Source organism: Cordyceps fumosorosea, assembly GCF_001636725.1.
Source record: "Cordyceps fumosorosea ARSEF 2679 chromosome Unknown scaffold_19, whole genome shotgun sequence".
NCBI lineage: Eukaryota > Fungi > Ascomycota > Sordariomycetes > Hypocreales > Cordycipitaceae > Cordyceps > Cordyceps fumosorosea.
Window position 1 is genome coordinate 116,997 of NW_017387319.1, and position 18,062 is coordinate 135,058.

General features: G+C 57.8%; 7 protein-coding genes across 7 annotated transcripts; 4 read left to right on the forward strand and 3 right to left on the reverse strand.

Moving 5' to 3' along the window:
- Positions 1-142: 142 nt before the first annotated feature.
- On the reverse strand, positions 143-2,097 carry ISF_06921 (ubiquinone biosynthesis protein; the record flags this gene model as incomplete). The annotated part of the gene is made up of 3 exons (XM_018850525.1): positions 143-1,492; positions 1,554-1,704; positions 1,769-2,097. The coding sequence occupies 3 exons, from the start codon at positions 2,095-2,097 to the stop codon at positions 143-145; spliced, it is 1,830 nt and encodes a 609-aa protein (XP_018702170.1).
- Positions 2,098-2,833: 736 nt separating this feature from the next.
- Positions 2,834-3,664, forward strand: ISF_06922 (hypothetical protein; the record flags this gene model as incomplete). The annotated part of the gene is made up of 2 exons (XM_018850526.1): positions 2,834-3,214; positions 3,275-3,664. 2 exons carry the CDS (start codon positions 2,834-2,836, stop codon positions 3,662-3,664), a joined length of 771 nt encoding a protein of 256 aa, XP_018702171.1.
- Positions 3,665-3,952: 288 nt separating this feature from the next.
- Positions 3,953-5,166, reverse strand: ISF_06923 (peroxin; the record flags this gene model as incomplete). The annotated part of the gene is made up of 4 exons (XM_018850527.1): positions 3,953-4,051; positions 4,115-4,627; positions 4,717-4,949; positions 5,013-5,166. 4 exons carry the CDS (start codon positions 5,164-5,166, stop codon positions 3,953-3,955), a joined length of 999 nt encoding a protein of 332 aa, XP_018702172.1.
- Positions 5,167-5,985: 819 nt separating this feature from the next.
- Positions 5,986-6,650, forward strand: ISF_06924 (Ubiquitin-conjugating enzyme/RWD-like protein; the record flags this gene model as incomplete). Its single annotated transcript, XM_018850528.1, has 4 exons — positions 5,986-6,020; positions 6,085-6,245; positions 6,313-6,336; positions 6,397-6,650. The coding sequence occupies 4 exons, from the start codon at positions 5,986-5,988 to the stop codon at positions 6,648-6,650; spliced, it is 474 nt and encodes a 157-aa protein (XP_018702173.1).
- A 1,041-nt stretch (positions 6,651-7,691) lies between these two features.
- ISF_06925 (asparagine synthetase) lies at positions 7,692-10,034 on the forward strand (the record flags this gene model as incomplete). The annotated part of the gene is made up of 10 exons (XM_018850529.1): positions 7,692-7,702; positions 7,805-7,855; positions 7,924-7,949; positions 8,022-8,048; positions 8,103-8,138; positions 8,202-8,350; positions 8,433-9,425; positions 9,478-9,761; positions 9,817-9,921; positions 9,992-10,034. The coding sequence occupies 10 exons, from the start codon at positions 7,692-7,694 to the stop codon at positions 10,032-10,034; spliced, it is 1,725 nt and encodes a 574-aa protein (XP_018702174.1).
- Positions 10,035-11,217: 1,183 nt separating this feature from the next.
- On the forward strand, positions 11,218-12,564 carry ISF_06926 (outer mitochondrial membrane protein porin; the record flags this gene model as incomplete). The annotated part of the gene is made up of 5 exons (XM_018850530.1): positions 11,218-11,262; positions 11,485-11,607; positions 11,669-11,699; positions 11,858-12,480; positions 12,535-12,564. 5 exons carry the CDS (start codon positions 11,218-11,220, stop codon positions 12,562-12,564), a joined length of 852 nt encoding a protein of 283 aa, XP_018702175.1.
- Positions 12,565-12,898: 334 nt separating this feature from the next.
- On the reverse strand, positions 12,899-16,066 carry ISF_06927 (Zn(2)-C6 fungal-type DNA-binding domain protein; the record flags this gene model as incomplete). Its single annotated transcript, XM_018850531.1, has 5 exons — positions 12,899-13,580; positions 13,645-13,926; positions 14,553-15,488; positions 15,554-15,852; positions 15,944-16,066. The coding sequence occupies 5 exons, from the start codon at positions 16,064-16,066 to the stop codon at positions 12,899-12,901; spliced, it is 2,322 nt and encodes a 773-aa protein (XP_018702176.1).
- Between the last annotated feature and the right edge of the window lie 1,996 nt (positions 16,067-18,062).

Genomic DNA, 18,062 nt, shown 5'->3' on the forward strand with positions numbered 1-18,062 from the left:
GGCAATTCAAAGTATTTTAATGCCGTCGCATAACTTGCTATTTTACGCACGTCTGCAAATCGAGAAAGCTTTTAGTCGTCTATGTCTATATATGTACAAGTATACTCTATTCTATCACACAACCCCCCCACGAGCGCACCCCTTACTGCAGCGCGCCCACGCCGCTCTTCATCCCCAGCAGGCGCTTTACGCTCAGCCAGAGCTCAAACATCTCTAGCTTGACCTCGACCCTGACCAGCGACGCCCACGCCCACACGACGCGCACCGCGTTGGCCGGCCAGAGCAGCGACCCGCCGCGCGCGCGCACCTCGTCGAGCTGCTCGTAGAAGACGGTGCGGGTGCAGTAGCGGGCGAGGATCAGAAAGGTGCGGGCGGGCCCCTGGCGGGTGTGCAGGTTCTCGTCGAGGCTGCGCGTCAGGTCGTTGGTCTTGAGGATGAGCAGGATGATGCGGGGCACGCGGCCGAGCAGGCGGACCAGGTCGACGATGAGCCCCTCCTGCAGCGAGGTGGACATGGCGGCCTCCTCGTCGCCGGTGCGCGCGCGCAGCACCGACCCCTGCGTGGCGAGCACGCGGTAGTCGCGTCCCGTGATGGCGGACGCGAAGAGCGGGAAGTCCTCGTCGGTGACGCCGGCGACCTCTCGCGCGTACCGCCGCATGCGGTCCATGTCGCCGTCGATGACGGCGAGCCACATCTTGGCGTACGAGCGCCGCAGCGCGAGCGGGATCTCACGGTACAGCCCGTGGTCGTAGAGGATGACGTCGAAGTTGGGGCGGCGGCGGCGGAGGCGGAGCAGCTCGAGGATGCCGCGGCCGGCCGGCGCGCTGTCGTTCTTGCGGATCGCGAGGTTGCCGCCGTGCGGGTCGCAGTGCAGCGGCGCGCCGTCGCCAAAGATCATCTCGTTGAAGATCCGCGCCAGCGCGGCCGACACCTCGTCGCGGTCGATGCCGTGCGCGTCCAGGTACGCGAGGTCGTCCGGACGGTGGCCCGCCTCGCACGCCATGACGATGATGCGGCGGCGCGCCCACACCACCTCGGGCACGACGAGCGGCAGGTGCGGGATTCGGGCGAAGTGGTCGCGCATCGAGCGCGCGTTGACGGCCTCCTCCTGGAAGTCGAGCTCGCGCGGTAGCGACACCTCCATCTCGGATGATAGCCACTCAAGGTCGTACTCGGGGAAGAAGCGCTTCAGCGTGCGGAACGTGTACCGCGTCAGCGCGAGGTCCAGCGGCGCCCACGCCTGCAGCTCCGGGTGCTGCACCTTGACGGCGACCTCCTGCCCAGTGGCGCGGATCGTCGCCAGATGCACCTGCGCGAGCGAGGCTGCACCGATGGGCTCGTGCGAGAAGGCGGAGAAGTAGGCCATCAGGTCCTCGCCGGTGTCGGACTTGTACATTTCTTCGATCGCCTCGTACGACGAGACGGGGCACTTGTCCTGCAGCGGGATGAAGGTGGTGGTCCACTCGGAGGGCAAGAGGTAGTTCATGGCACTCTGCGAAGAGGGGTTAGTTATGCTTGCGGGATGGGTAGTGGTTGGCCGGGGAATCGCATACAAGGTGCTGTCCGAGCTTGATGAATATGCCGCCATTCTTTTCGAGCACCTTCAAGGTGCGCTCGGCGCAGCGCTTGTGGCATGCCTTGAGGACGACCTCCTTTTCGTCATCGCTTTCCATCAGCGCTCTCTGGTTGAGCGTGGTGCGGTAGCTAGCATCGCCGTTAGTATGTAGTTCGTTGGCTTGCGAATCCCGTGGTTTATTTTCCGGCGTACTCGTTGATGCAGATGGCGAGGCCGGCGACGACGCGACCGCTGCGCTCTGCAGCCTCGTAGGCGCCCTTGATGTCGTCGATGAAGGCTAGCGCGGTGACGCCGCCGACGGCCGCGCTGGTCGACGCGAACAAGAGAGCCCTGCGCGGCCGGCGCGGCGGCGACTGTTGCGACGAGCCATTCTTGCCTGAGGCTGAGGCGAAGCGACGGGCGGCGCCAAACCGCGCAGTCGTCGGCTTGACAAACGGCGGCAGCTGGCTCTTGCAGGTCATACAGGTCCATTGGCGAGGACCAAGCCGTCTTGAGAAGACGGCGAGGGAGGAGCTGCTCATCGCGGTCGGTCTCTGGGGTGGTGCCTCGTCGTCCCTGTTTGTCGGGGCTTCTTCGGGGGGGCGTTACAAGGAGGCGTTGGGGCCAGAGGCTATCATCCTATAAGCGATAGTCTGAATTTGACAAGTGATCACAAATGATGATGAATTGGTAGTGTTCCTGCTTCACTGAAAAGAGTAGGACAATTACTATTTGCGTTGCGGAATGTGAGGAGAAATAGAGAGGTATTGAGTGTCGCGACAACTCAACAATTTTTTTTTGGTAGCGTCAGCACCGTGATTCGCCGAGGGGTCGTTCCCCGTCTCCGTCCCCGTCGGCTTTGGCATGGCTCTACCTCACTAATAAGCCGCTAATTAATTTCCAGTGCTGGTGGTGTTCGTCTTGTCCTTTCAGCACCTTCCATCATGTTAAGCTTGGTGTCGTAAATAACTGCACGGAAAATGCCACCATTGAATTATTGTATTCTCATTCAATTTTGACTTTATGCATCACTGCAGCAAGTTGAACAGCAGAATAACCCGGCATTGACCGGGAACGGTACCTGTATTTACCTCTTTACACGTGACGGCGCGACAAGCCAACGCGTCCGTTTCGCCAAAAACACTTGAGACACGCCCGTTGTCACCATTTAACGGCTCCCGCCCCGCGCTCTATCCATCCATGCCATCCCATTGCCGTTGCACTCCATCTTCATCAACCTCCATAATCATCCCACTGTCCATCTAGCACCTTTATTTTATGCCCGAAGACAAGACCGCGAACACCATCCCAGAGAACATGCTATCCCTGGCCCCAACGCCCATCTTCGCCACCAGCTGGGACCACCACCGCCCGACCGTCCCGTCCCCCCTCTCGTCCTCGCCTCTGCACGCCTCCTCGCCCCTCGGGACGCAAGATGACTGTGACGATGACGCATTCTCGCTACGCCAGACGCAGTCATCGCCGATCCGACCGGCGCCAACGTTCAAGTACGCCGCGCGCGCGTCGGCCGCGTGCGCCAACCCTCTGCTACGCCGCCGCCGCGAGGACGCGCAGCAGCAGCGACGCGCCAACTTTCTGCGCACCGTGCGCGAAAAGGCCGAGGACAAGGCTTGGCAGCGGCGAGACATCGAGGGACAGGTAAATTCTCTCCGCTAATTATGATTCCTTTCTAGCTTGGCTAACTGGGGGGTTGGGTAGTTTCTCAAGACCAACTGGATCGCCGACATGGACCGCCTGTCGCACGACGCACCGGAGCTCTCCGAGGCGGACATAGAAGACGCCTCGAGCTTCCAACCCGAGATGAAGGCGTGGCAGTACGGAGACGTGGATGAGGACATGGATGCTGATGCGGACGGCATGGTGGACGAGTATGCCCAAGATGCCGAGCTCGAGGCCATGTTTGCATCGTATCAGCAGCAGCATCAACAACAGCAGGTGCGCTCGCCGGCGACGCGCCCGATATCACCGTCCTTGTCCGATGATGAGTACGACGATATTTTTGAAGAGCTGCTCTCGGCAAAGGATATTGACGAGGTCATGCAGACGCACCAACGAGCAGACTTGGCAGATGAAATGGACATGGAATAACTGTGATATATATAGCACATAGCTTGGACGATGTACGGGGCGTTCTGGCTATTTCGCGTTTTTCTACTTTTGATTTCTTGGGCGTCCGTTGGCGCAACGGCTTGGCGTTTTGGAAGCCACGGCAGTGGCACATTTTTCTTGGCTGCAACATTACATAGTTATCATATCTTTCCACGAAACTTGTACATATGGGTATCTAGGACACAGCATGCTCAAATGAGCAAGGACACGAAGAAGAGACTCCTTGGTCGTGTCAATAAATACTTTCATTTTCTTGCCCCCCCTGTACTACTGCGGGTTACATTGTTCGTCGGCGCCGGCAAAGGCTTCTTGTGCTGTGTCAAGGTCTCCCACCAGATCCGAGGGCGGCGAGCCCAGCTCCTGCATCTATTTGCCGCTAAGTTAGCAAGCCATCCCCTAAGTTTTTAAACCCGAAGTGAGATTTCATACCTTTTGCATCCGGTCCACAATGTACTCCCTGTCCGCGGCGTTCGAGTCCGTGTAGGTGCTTGCCTCGAAGCAGGCCACGATCTCGTCGACCAGCGCGTGCTGGTCCGTGTAGCGCTTGAGGTCCTCGGCGGGCGTCTTGTCGCGGTTCGCGGCGAGCCAGGCGGGAAACTTGTCGTGCAGCTCCTTCATCGGCTCGTAGAGGATCTCCTTGTTGGTCAGCTGCTCCATCATGCCCATCAGCATCTTGGAGAACTCCTCCTCGCCGCCCTCGCCGCCGGGGCCGCCGCCGGCCGCCATCTGCTTGAGCAGCTCGGACATGAAGTCGTCGGAGCCGCCCTCGGCGGCGGCCGCGGTGGCCTGTTCGCCCGAGGTCTGCATGCGCTCCATGGTGCGCCGGATCGTGTCCTGGAAGGACTCCTCGGCGGCCGGCGCGCCGCTGCCCGGAGCGGCGTCACCGTCGGCACCGGCGGCCATGCCCTTGAACATGCTCTCAAACTCGGCTTGCATTTCTGGCTGTTATCGTGGCGGTGCATGTTAGCAATTTCGTGTCCTCTTGAAAAGAACGTTGCCTTTGAGGGTTCTGGCGACGGAGCTATACGTACCGATTTTTCGAGCTCGCCGAGCAAATTTGCCATACCTGCCTGCAGCTGCTTGGCAAAATCTTCTTCCGTCATGTCTTCAGGGTTGACAGCGCCCTCGACCTTTGCGCCGGTTTCGGGCGCGGGAGCACCGGTGACCGGAGCAGCAGCCGCAGCAGGGGCAGCGGCCGGGGTGGCTGGCGTATCTGCGGACTTTTTCGCGTCTAGCTTCACAGTAGAAAAGTCATCCAGCATATCTGTGCGCCGAATGTTAGTGCCATGGTTCCTCGTCGGTGAAGGAAGGTGAGCCGGGAGCTTACCGTCCAAGTCATCTAGGTCATCCTCATCCGGATCCGGGACATCGGCGACGGCCGCCGCTGGCGCGGCATGCGTGGAAGCGGCGGGAACCTCTGCAGCTTTTGTCTCGACATCTTGCTTCTCGGCCTTGGCCGGCGCCGCACCGGTAGGGTCCATGGTGAGGGCGGATATGTGTGCAGATGTTGTATCACAAGCTTGACTTGCGAGTTAACCCCACATTCAACGAGGAATAGGACTGACGAGCGCTTCCTGCCGAATGTCTAGTTTCCTTTGTCTGCTAAAGAAACGGATAACGGGCGCCCTAGAAGATAAAATGCGTCGTATTTGAGACTTGCGTGTGGCTTAAGTATGCCGGAATATGGATGGTTTAGCAAGAGGGTTTTGCGGGAGCAGCTATTGGGTGGTTGAGCCGGAGCCGAGGGAACGCACTAGAAAGGCGAGGTTACCAGCGATGATTTACCCAAAGTAAGGCAAGCTGCGCCCCACGTCGGGGCAGCTGGCCAACAGGGCAAAGCACTGGAAAGTTACAGGGCAGTTACAGGCAGTTACAGTGAGTTACAAGGAGCATTCCACCTGCAAAATGTTCCGAAGCGCTGGGGCTGGTGCTTGTGGCGGTGCGGCCCCTCCTGTTAGGCTGTTACAACAAGTTACCCCAAACGGTTGGCTAACCAAAAGTGAAGCGCATCATTCACTTGGCATCCAGACCTGAATCCCTTCGTCACGACCTTTCGACTCGGATTACGCAATCCTCCATCGGCACCGCCTGCCCTTCCTCGCCCATAGAACCGTGTGCACATTTTCTGCACTCGCACATACATTTTCTCTTCGAACTCGGCGCATCGTCTTGCGCAGCTGGACATCGTTTGTCGCGGCGTGTGACGTTTTCTTCACGACCCATCATCTTTGTTTTCCTCTTCACCTGACCCAACGAGATACCCGAACTACGACTGCCTCGTGCGCTGCGAATACAAAAACATGGCTCTGTGTCAGAATAGATTACAAGAGGAGCGGTAAGGACCGGATTTGGCACTCTTGCAGCGACCGCGCGCTCCTGCTAACACGCACGCGATGCAGCAAGCAATGGCGACGAGATCACCCGTTTGGCTTCTACGCGCGGCCGATGCGGACGAAGGAGGGCGTCTTGGACCTGAAAAACTGGGAGTGCGGCGTACCAGGAAAGGAGAAGACAATTTGGGAAGGTGGCATGTTCAAACTGACTATGTCTTTCCCTGACGGTGAGGCTGAGCGCGAGACGGCTGTGCAACGAGGCGAGACTGACAAATTGCGCGTGTGCATATTTAGAGTACCCCACGAAGCCCCCAAAGTGTAAGTCGCTGACTGCTGCAGACAGTGCTGGGTAAATGATAGCTGACCAGACATGGATAGGCAAATTTGTGCCGCCGCTGTTCCATCCCAACGTGTACCCCTCTGGCACGGTCTGCCTGTCGATTCTCAACGAGGAGGAGGCATGGAAGCCGGCCATTACGGTCAAGCAAATCATGATGGGCATCCAGGACCTACTCAACGACCCGAACCCCGAGTCGCCAGCGCAAGCGGAGGCGTACAACCTGTTCAAGCGCGACCGAGTCGAGTACGAGAAGCGCGTGCGCCGCGTGGTGCGTGAGAACCCCGCGCCCTGAACGGGGGACGTGGATATGGGGAACAGAGGTGTGCAACTTTTTTTTTTGCTTGAAAGAAAAAAAACACACAAGACTGAAACATGAGACAAAATACCAGGCGTTATACGGGTGCTCTGTGGCGGAACGAATAAATGCATGATTCGAAGGAGCTTGGAGGGAGGAACAGCAGGATGGGAACGGGCTCAGGAAGGGTTGAAGGGGTGATAACTTGTAAAGAGGTAGCCATTCATTTCTGAGAATGACCTGAACGTTTGTTGAGAGAGAGAGTACGGTTTTGCATATTAATGTTTGCTGAGGCGGTGATGTGCTGTGGTCGTGGGTTACTTGACGGTAGTACAAGACCCAGCGGTGACCAGCGGACCCCGGATGGCGGGAAGTCTTGAACCTCTGGAGGCTAGTAGATTGAATCAGATTTGGCAGAAACCGGTACCGGACCAGGACTGTGCATTTTAGCTACGTCGAGAGCTAAAAATGTAAAGGCTGTGACATGGGGTGATTGTGTTACTATGTAGCAAATGGTACCTGGATGCAGTGTGGTGGTGAGTGACCTAGTGAGGACTCAATCCGAAGTCGGCCGTTTGCAGTGGACATGCTGCTACTGCGCTTCAGACAAGAGTTGCTGCAGGACAGGCTGAGTACAACGCCCTTCAGCTCCATATCTGCGTATGTTAGGTTAGTGGAAAATCTAGGTTAAAAAAAACTGTTTTAAAAAAGGGCCGCAAACATGTAGGGCGCAAATCTCTTATCTATGCCGAGTCAGATGTAGTCAGTCCCCTGAGCGCAGCCTGCACCCAGCGGCAAGCGGCCGGCGGCCACCTGGAATGCAGCTATGACTCTTCTTCCCGCACGCGGTTATCTCCCCTTCCCCACGCCGCCTTCGGTCACTGGTGGGAATCTTTTCTTAAACCTTTTTTTCCCCTTCATATCTTTGCTTGATCTCCCACTTCTTCCCAATCGATCAAACTCACACTTCCAACCTCAATCATGTGTGGCATTTTCGCTTGCTACCGGTCCGTCTTCCCTCTCTTTGACCTGCTAGTTATGGCTAGCAAGTGAGGGGCAATCTGCGTCGACCTTGTCTTGCCCCTCCATGGCTCTGCATATGGCGCAGCTTGTCACAAGCTTGGGCCGATTTGCTAACATCGCCGTCGTAGTCATCCCGACGTCCATAAATTCAAGCCTACGGCTCTGCGCCTGGCGAAACAGTGAGTCGACTCCCCTATGACTTTTCTTGGTCTTTCATTTGCAATTATAGTACGCTGACATGAACCAGAATCCGTCATCGCGGTCCCGATTGGAGTGAGTCGAGTCGCGGCACAGGGTCGCAACTGGCGCACCAAAAAATACCACGATGCTAACAATTCTACCCAGGCGGCAACGTCATCTCCAACAGCACCAGTATGCTCAATTGACTTTCCTGATATCCTGCAAACCTCAATACTGACCCTCTAGTTCTTTGCCATGAACGTCTCAGCATTGTCGGTGTCGGTACGTCGCGCGACTGAATTTTCTCCCCCACCTTGGCATCCCAGCTCACATGGAACCTCGCAGAGTCTGGCGCTCAGCCATTGACCAACGCCGACGACTCCATCGTCCTCGCCGTCAACGGAGAAATCTACAACCATCGTCTGATCCGCAAGAACCTCAAGGAGACGTACCACTTCAAGACGCACTCGGATTGCGAGGTCATCATTCCTCTGGTATGAAGCTGCTACCCCGCCACGGCAAGGGTGGCCCCTCTGCGCACGCGAGCTTGCCCACTAACAGCACCTGCGCTTCTAGTACATGGCCTACGACAACGATGCTCCCGCTCACCTCGATGGCATGTTCTCCTTTGTCCTCTACGACAAGAACCAGGACCGCGTCATCGCTGCCCGCGACCCTATCGGCATCACCACCTTTTACCAGGGTTGGTCCTGGAGCGAGCCCGACGCCGTCTACTTCGCCTCCGAGCTCAAGTGCCTGGCCTCCGTCTGCGACAAGATCGTCGCCTTCCCTCCCGGCCACGTCTACGACTCTAAGACTGGCGAGACGACAAGATACTTCAAGCCCACGTGGTGGGACCCCACCAACGTGCCTTCGACGCCCGTCGACTACATGGCCATCCGTCATGGTCTGGAAAAGGCCGTCCGTAAGCGCCTCATGGCCGAGGTTCCCTACGGTGTGCTGCTCTCTGGTGGCCTGGATTCCAGCCTGGTAGCCTCCATTGCGCAGCGCGAGACGCTGCGCCTGAAGAAGCTTGCCATTGAGGCTGGTAAGGAGAAGGCTGGCACACAGAACGCTGACAAGGGCGAAGGTCTCGTCGGTATTGATGACGAGGACCAACTTGACACTGTTACCTACTTGCCGCAGCTCAACTCGTTTTCCATTGGTCTGCCTGGCTCGCCCGACAACGAGGCTGCCCTCAAGGTCGCCGAGTTCCTCGGTACCAAGCACCACGTCATGACCTTCACCATTGAAGACGGCCTTAACGCCCTGTCCGATGTCATCTACCACCTTGAGACCTTTGATGTGACGACGATCCGTGCCTCGACCCCGATGTACCTGCTGTCGCGCAAGATCAAGGCTATGGGCGTCAAGATGGTCCTCAGCGGCGAGGGCAGCGACGAGATCTTCGGCGGCTACCTGTACTTCCACGCGGCGCCGGACAAGAAGGCGTTCCACGAGGAGACGGTGCGCCGTGTCAAGAACTTGCACCTGGCTGACTGCCTGCGTGCCAACAAGTCGACCTCTGCCTGGGGTCTGGAGGCCCGTGTGCCGTTTTTGGACAAGGAGGTGAGATATGCATTGTCGCGTCCACAGCGGTTGTGCGAGCTAACCGAGATAGTTTTTGGAAACTACCATGAACATTGACCCGGCGGACAAGATGATCAACAAGGAGCGCATGGAAAAATACATTCTGCGCAAGGCCTTTGACACGTCGGACGAGCCGGACAACACGCCGTACCTGCCCGAGTCGATCCTGTGGCGCCAGAAGGAGCAGTTCTCGGACGGCGTGGGCTACGGATGGATCGATGCGCTCAAGGACACGGCCGAGCAGAAGGTCACGGATGATATGATGAAGAACCCCAAGGCGGAATGGGGTACCGATGTGCCTGACACCAAGGAGGGGTATGTGGCCATATGAAGATGATGCAAGGCGCACGAGTTGCTAACGTGATGCTAGATACTGGTACCGTATGATGTTTGACGAGCACTTCCCCCCTCGCTGTGCGTCTACAGTTATGCGCTGGACGCCGACTTGGTCTAAGCAGTCGGACCCCAGTGGCCGGTACGTATCTGGGAGGCTCTGACGTTGTCTCTAGCGCTAAGACGTTTGTTGATCGCTAACTTGCTTACAGAGCCATTTCCACCCACAACCAAAAGTACAACGATGCGGCATAGATGTGTCGGAACACAGGAGTTTCATACCCGGGACAAAGAGGGTCGACTGCTTGCGTAAGACGGATAAAAGTGAAAATTTAGAATAAGATCTGGTTAGCTGGATAGCATGGTTGACAATGGAATGTTCTGGCTTTTGATATTCAGCGTCTATATGTGAGAGTTGCATCAATAGAGGTGGTAGGTTAGCCATTGGTTGAGGCAAGTTCAGACTGGGGTAACTAGGCACTTTACTGCGTGTGGGTAAGTAATAGCATGAAGCTCGGAGTATAGCATGATGCACGTCCTTGACGTCTAATGAAAGAATTATTGTTGAGGCACAAAGGAGCGTGTGACTTGCCTCCAAGAGGGGTTCTGTAGTCACGAGGCCTCTCCTAGTTCTTGGACGCGCTGTTGGGATGCGCGGGGTGGTGGGCAGCCCGCCATGGCGTTGCTCACAAGCCCGGCTAACATGTTGTTCATTGAAGGGTATTGTGTCCCGATGGCATAAAGAGATGGAAGGAATGGGCAATGTCAAGGGCCTTTCCGGTAGTGTCCGATGATAGAATAAAAGGCCCATCTGCCGGCGAATTAAAACCCCCCCCACGTGGAGAGGGATGCGTGCATGGAGGGGAAGGGAAAGTGGTGATGGTTACCCGTAATAATATGGTAATGAACAATTTCACAGTATTTCTGGAGATCTTAGGCTTATTATTGATTTGTCCAGGGGTCCTGTGTCACTCTCTGGGTGAGACTTGGGTTAGACGGTGGGGTACTGACCAGGTATCTTCCAAGTATCTCCGGCACTAGTGGGAAGCTCAATTGCTTGCTCATGGAACTGACAACTGCGCCGTGGTTCCGTGGTTACGTGGCTGAGGCTGCTTGTGAGGCGGCTGCTCGGCTGATGTCGGGGCTGCTCTGGTTTGGGTAAGCCGGTACCTCTATGGTACATGCTCAGGCACATGCACCTGCTGGTTGCTGGTGCAGTTCCACAGACAAGGTCAACCAATCACAGAAGCTGTCAGCCCCCCCATTGGCTTTGCTGCTAACTGGCGGCATCCCCAACGTTTAGCACGCCTAGGCCAAGGCTGTGCCAAATTTGCTTCGCCTGTTTGCTTTCCTTCCCTCTTCACCTCCCACAACACCATCACCATCCAGACAACCCTCTTCTTCGTACCAACTCGTACATCCTCACATATCAGCCATCATGTCTGTTCCCGCCTTCTCCGACATCGCCAAGCCGGCCAACGATGTATGTTTCTCTTCTTTTCCAACTCGAAAACCCCCTTTGCCCGTTGTCCCGGTGTTACCCGTTTGTTGCGTTGAGGACAGCGTTTTTCCCTACCGGCGCAGTGATGCTCTTCTGCGCGCAGCTTGCGCCCAACACTCCAATCAACTCGCGCCATTTCAATATGCACGCATCAAAGAACAATGCGTGAAAGAATCAGAATGCTAACCTGCGTCTCCTCTACAGCTCCTGAACAAGGACTTCTACCACCTCTCGGCCAGCACCTTTGAGTTCAAAGACACCGCCCCCAACGGCGTTGCCTTCAAGGTCACCGGCAAGTCCAGCCACGACAAGCACACCTCTGCTGCCGTAAGTTGCCATCCTCGCACCTTGCTTTGCCGCACAAATCGGCATACTGATAGTCGTTTAGATTGAGGGAAAATACACCGACAAGCCCACCGGTACGGTTCCACTACCCGACGTTTCAAAATTTCGCGCGCAACACGGACGAGAGTACCTCGATGGCCCTCGCGCCTCGACCGACTTGAAGCCATGCGTTGCGCAACAACGTCACCAGGCCTATCTGTGCAACAATTGACCTACTAACACTGCTTATCAGGCCTCACCCTTACCCAGACCTGGAACACCGCCAACGTTCTCGACACCAAGCTCGAGGTCAACGACACCCTCGCCAAGGGCCTGAAGCTTGAGGGTCTCTTCAACTTCCTCCCCGCCACCGCCGCCAAGGGCGCCAAGTTCAACCTGCTCTTCAAGCAGCCCGGCTTCCACGGCCGCGCCTTCTTCGACCTCCTCAAGGGCCCCACTGCCAACATTGACGCCGTTGTTGGCCACGAGGGCTTCCTCGCCGGTGCCTCGGCCGGCTACGATGTCAACAAGGCCGCCATCACCAGCTACTCTGCCGCCGTCGGCTACACCGCGCCCCAGTACAGCGCCGCTGTCACCGCCACCGACAACCTGAGCATCTTCGCCGCCTCGTACTACCACAAGGTCAACTCCCAGGTCGAGGCCGGCGCCAAGGCCACCTGGAACTCCAAGACCGGCAATGCCGTCGGCCTCGAGGTCGCCTCCAAGTACCGTATCGACCCCGTCTCCTTTGCCAAGGTCAAGCTCAACGACCGCGGTATTGCCGCCGTCGGCTACAACGTCCTCCTCCGCGAGGGTGTCACCCTCGGTCTCGGTGGCTCCTTTGATACCCAGAAGCTCGACCAGGCTACCCACAAGGTATGAGCACTTGAAAATTGCGACGACGAAAATGGTTACTAACAAATTTGGCAGCTCGGTGCTAGCTTCACCTTCTCGGGTTAAATTGCCCTTGATGAATTATCAGGCTTCTCCGGCCTCCTGTACTACCCTACTAGATGTGTGCATTTTGCGGATGTAGATGTAGAGTTGATACAAGAAAATATTTAATGATGTCCTTGGATGGATGATTTCTACCCTTTTTCGGTCAGAATCATGATTTATGAATCTCAGGTGATGATTTACTCTTTGGTCCATGATTGTGATTCACCGTCTATAAGTCTATGTACAGATGAAGCCAATGTCATGCTCTACTAAACCACCGACCAGCCTCGCCACCATACATGTACGCATCTACCTCCAGGGTGGGCCCGATGTCGGCCGGAAAAGGAAGACGAAGTCAATACTCCTTCGTCTTCCGCCGCCCCCTCACCGCGTTCCAGTACCACACCGGCACCAGCACCGTGGCGCCCAGTATGCCCAGCACGATGGCAAAGTGCGCGCCGAGACTCGCCTGCGGCTCAAACTCGACACCCTCCTCGTCCAGCGCCCTCCCGCCCGCCCGCTGCCGCCTCCGCGCCCACCGCCGCGCGTCCTCGTGCTCGTGCGTGCGCCGGTGCGCCTCCTTGTCAAAGTGCGGCGGCACCTCGTCCTCCTCCCTGCGAGCGCGCCCCCCCGGGTCCTCCCGCGCGGCCTCGTAGTTTGTGTAGTGCGCGGAGGAGCCGTCGTGCGCGTGCTGTTGCCGCTTCTCGGCGTGCGCGCCCCAGCCGCCGTTGCGGTAGAACGAGGGTGGCGGGCCGCGGAAGGTGCCCCGGCGCTTGGACAGGCCGGAGGCGGGACGGCCGCCGGCGGGGTGGGCGGAGGAGGAGTGGTAGGAGCCGTGCTGGGGGTGGTGGTGGTGGTGGTGGTGGGAGTGGTGGGTGGCGGTGGTGGAGGGGAGGACGTCCCGGTCGTAGGCGGCGCGGCGGGAGGGGTCGGAGAGGAGCGTGTAGGACTCGGAGAGTAGGGAGAAGGTGTGCGCGGCGGAGGGGTCGTTGCGGTTGGCGTCGGGGTGGTGCGCCTTGCTGAGGCGGTAGAAGGATCTGCCGGCGAGCGAGTTTTGTTAGGTCGGGAAGAGGAGCAGGGGCCAGGGGCGGTGGTTCCGACGGGTGAGGTCCTGCCGGAGGCTGGCGGTGCGGTGAAAGGACCGGCGCTGCTGCTGTGGTGGGATGGCTGCTGCCGCTGCGGGGGACTTTGTCGCCGCCCGGAGACAGGCCGAGGCCGCGACGTGGCAGGTCACGTAGCAGCGTGCGGCGCCCATGTTGACGGCGCGGGTCCGGTGCGGCGGCGGCGGCGGCGAGGCGGTCGTCTTGGATGACGATGCCGTGGTGGTGGAGGAGCGCAGGAACAGCCGCGGGCAAGGCGCTGCGCGCACCAACGCAACCATTGCTGGTGGGTGTCTGTTGCTTATCTCGCTATTCCTGGAGGCTGTATTGTCATTGGGGAGAAAGGAGAGAGGCGGAGAAGGTGCTGGTCAAGGGAATGAATTTTGGAGAGGAGATGAAAGTTGGTTGAGGCCGTTGGTCAGTGAAAGAATGGGCTTGCTGGGGATGTCGTCGATGTCATTTTTTATGGGGCGCCGTGGCACACCGAGGAGCTCGGAGCCGAACAGTTATCGAACGGCGTAGATGGAATCTCGATCATCTGTATGGGTAAGTATTTCTTTGGGCCAATCATTCGAAGAGTATTTTTCAGAATTTTGCAGGTTCTTGTTTCCCTCATCGTTGGCGCAAACCGATACGTGACAGTACACTGGCCTGTTCCGCGCCGATATATGCGAGCCGCCGACATCGCCGAGTTGACCTTGATAGCGCAGAGGCGGGGGAGAGCTCATTCTCTGATTCATGTTGGAGATGAGTATATTATTGTGTATAGATTAAACGAAATAAAAAATACATCTATATTACGTTGCACGTAATAGGTGTTGTGCCTTCTCAACGCGGCGGTATACTTGTGAATGTGCCCTCCGGCAGATGGATGAATCATCATGAAAGGAGATATCAACGGTAAATCACACATATGGCGCCTCGGCTTCATCAATCACCTCCTGCGGCCACACCTGCGCCAGCTTACTCCGCCGAAAGTGCGCCAGCAGCGCCTGCCTGGGCCGCTCCAGCAGCGCCATCAGGTCCGGCATGTCCGCCGCGTGCCGGCGCCGGAGATGCATCGCAATGGCCAGCCCCTCGACGACGCAGCGAAACTTGACCCACCACGCCGGGTACTCGACCAGCTTCGCGTGCCAGCAGGCCAGCAGCAGCAGCGCGCGCGGATCCCTCTCCCGTAGCAGCCTCTTCATCTCCTCGCCCATCTCCATCGGAAAGGCAAACAGCCTCGCCCCGCCCTCCACCGTCACCACGTCATCCGTGACCTGCGAGAGGTACGCCACCGCGCCGCGGTACGCACCGCCCTCCTCGCCGACGAGGTCGAAGACGGCGTAGAAGAGCGGCGGGAGCGCGTGCGGACGGACCGGCGACTGCGCGGAGGGCAGGTGCGCGGCGGCGGCGGCGTCGCGGTAAAAGTCGCGAAACACGCTGTCCGGCCGGCTGGGGTCGGCGACGGCCCAGACGATGTCCTTACCCTGGTTCATGCGCAGCCAGGCGAGGTCGAGGTCGGTGCCGGCGCGGAGGGGCCAGACCTCGCGCGGGTCGAGCGAGTCGACGTTGGCGAAGCACGAGGTGGCGAGCATCGAGGCGCCCATCCAGAGGGCGTCGCGCTCGGTGGGGGAGAGGGAGCGCCGGCGGGGGAGGAGCTCGGCGAGCGTCTGATGGAACATGGTGGCGCTGTGGTACATGTGCAGGGCCATGGTGGCGCCGTCGGAAGGCCGGCGCGGCGATCCGGGCGCGACGGCGTCGTTGTGGGCTTCCTGCAGCTGTGCGAAGCCAATGTAGATGTGGTAGAGGTATTTGTGCTGAGAGGGGGGGGGGTGCGCGGTGGTCAGCTTTCTTTTTCCTCTGTGAGAGGGGACAGCAGGGGTTACGGAAGAGGTGGACTTGCAGCGTTGGCTAGCATCATGCACCGGCTCTTGTGACCTTCGGCTTCTCCCGGGCCAAAGGTCAGGATCGTGTCGTGCACGAAGCGGCTGACGAGCGCCTTGTCGTTGGGCCGCAGCACGTAGCTGCCCGTGCTCCCGGCGATGGGCAGCGCCGGGGGCAGGACCTGCACCATGGCCGGCTCCGGCTGCGGCGCTTGCAACCGGCCCGGCTCGAGGACCAAGACGTTTTCGTACGCCGGCCGCAGCACCGGCGCCTGGGCCGAGTAGGTGCACCAGAGACCGGTAGAGGTGCATCGGCTGCAGGTCGGTTTTGATTCGTCGCACTAACAGTAAAGGGCAGTCAGTATCAGTACATGTACATGCATATGCATGTATGTAGTAACTGCGCAGGTGAAGGTGTATATCCTGACCTACCTTGACGCCGCGGAGCTTACAGTTTACGCATCCGAGTCGCGACTTACGATGCGGCTTGCGCTGTCGGACGGCGACGGTTGTTGACGTGGCCGCCTTGTTGGCGCCGGCGGGCCGTTGGGGCATTCCGATGGTGCCGTGATAGTAGCGATTTAGCTGATAGGTGGCGGTAGTAGACTTGTTGCAACGGTAGCCGAGTTCATGTTAGCCTCGTAAGTGGCAGGAGGTGCTGGGAGGAAGTAAAGTATATGAGAGAAGGACGGCTTGATCGGAAGACAGGGAGGGGACGGGACCAGCTGGGCTGCCAAGGAAGCGGCTGAGATGTGACGAGTGAGATGGATGGATCATGGATGGCGATGCTCGGGCCTTGCTTCAATTGACAACCCACTAGTTACAGCCTTGACAACTCACAGAGGGGAGCACGTTTCCACCAAGTCGATCGCCGGTGAATGCGGAAGCCAAATAACCATACTGGAACCAGCGAGTAATAATAGTCACAAGGCCCGGCCAACGCTAGCTACATAGACTCGCGCAGCTCCGTGGTTGGCTGACAGTACGAGGCTGACAAGGGGTCGACAAGGAACAAGAGTCGAAAGCAGAGCGGACGATAGCCAATGATAAACTACTCGTAGTTTCTCGTCTAGCTTGCGGATCACTCGGCTAATAACGACGCTGTTGCAAGATCCCACAAGGGCTGAATCAAGGACAAGGCGTCATGCATACTACCTACCTATTCGCACCCCGCCATGTAAGCCGCCCAGTTGCGCAGAGTCTTCATGTTATCTTGTGGCGGATAAGCTTGCCCAAGTAATCCAGGCCCTGTGCTAAAAAGAAGAAGAGAAAAGAGGCCCTGGAATCGCCCTTGAATACTGAAAAAACTGTGAGCAGCAGAAGAGCAGAAATCCTGCATACCAGGAGGGGCATCAGGAAGGGCATCAGGAAGGGCATCGGGAAGGGCATCAGACGCAGATCCTCTCCGTCGTGTCTAGCACCTCTGAATAGACACCGTCGCGGCTGAACTGGACTTTTGTCCGGCTTAGGTAGACAACAGCGTCGCAGGCCGCTCGCCGCACTCTGGCGTCCCTGGCAAAGTCTTGGGTCAGCCTCGAGACACAGAACTTCCATGTGTTGAGTTCCTCAACCTCCGCAGGCCAATTGCCGGGCGTCAGCTACCGCAGAAGAATCAGTGCCGTCGCGGTTCCGCAGGTTTCGGAAGGGTAGCGCACGACAAGAGGGAATCGGGACGACGGCGGAGAGTGAGAGATAGACAGAGGAGTGAATAGCGACCAGGTCACTTACTGGCCTGTTTCCCACGATCACGCATGGCAGCAGCAATAGTGCTGACAACGACCAGAACCCCTCCGAGTGGCCGTACCTGTTTGAACAACGGTCAAGGCACTCCCCCGCATATTGCACGAGGCCACGTCGTCGCTTCTTCGCCTCGCAAAGTCAGTGGCAGGCGTACCACTCCTGAACCTCGTCAGCAGAAGACGCCTTGGCCTCGACGAGCACCGATGACGAAGACTGCGAGTCCAAAGAACTTCATGTTTGCAAGAAAAGAGACTCGAAATGTTGGACCACAGACGGCTATAAGAAGCGGGATAAGGCAGGTTGGCAAGGTGACTGGGGAGTAAGCTCTGCGGGCGAGCGATTGGGGTGATAATCAACCATTAATAATACTTGTAGATTATAAAGGACATTCCGGCAATGTTGTACAGTACGGCGGAAGGGAATCATGTCCGAATCCACACCTCCATCACTTCATGCGCGAGCTCGGAAGTACATTACTCTTCGAGAGGCTACGCGATGCAGTGCATATTTGTACTACCTGTACTCGTTGAAGAAGAAGAATTATTTCAACCAGTGACAGAATCCGGAAATCAAGACGGCGGCAAACAACCCAGTGGAGGAGAGGTCGGCCAGTCTACCGATGCTCCGGCGACGAACCGCCTAGAAGCACTCCATCTTGCCATTGACGTTGCAAATGTAGTCGTCTATTCCGTCCCATAAGTTAGATTTCCCAACCCGATACTTCTTGAATTTAACACTTGTCCGAACGAGGGACTCACTTAAGTCAATCGTCGTGGTCCGGGCTCCCGCCGCCCTCGCAGTCCGCCTGCAG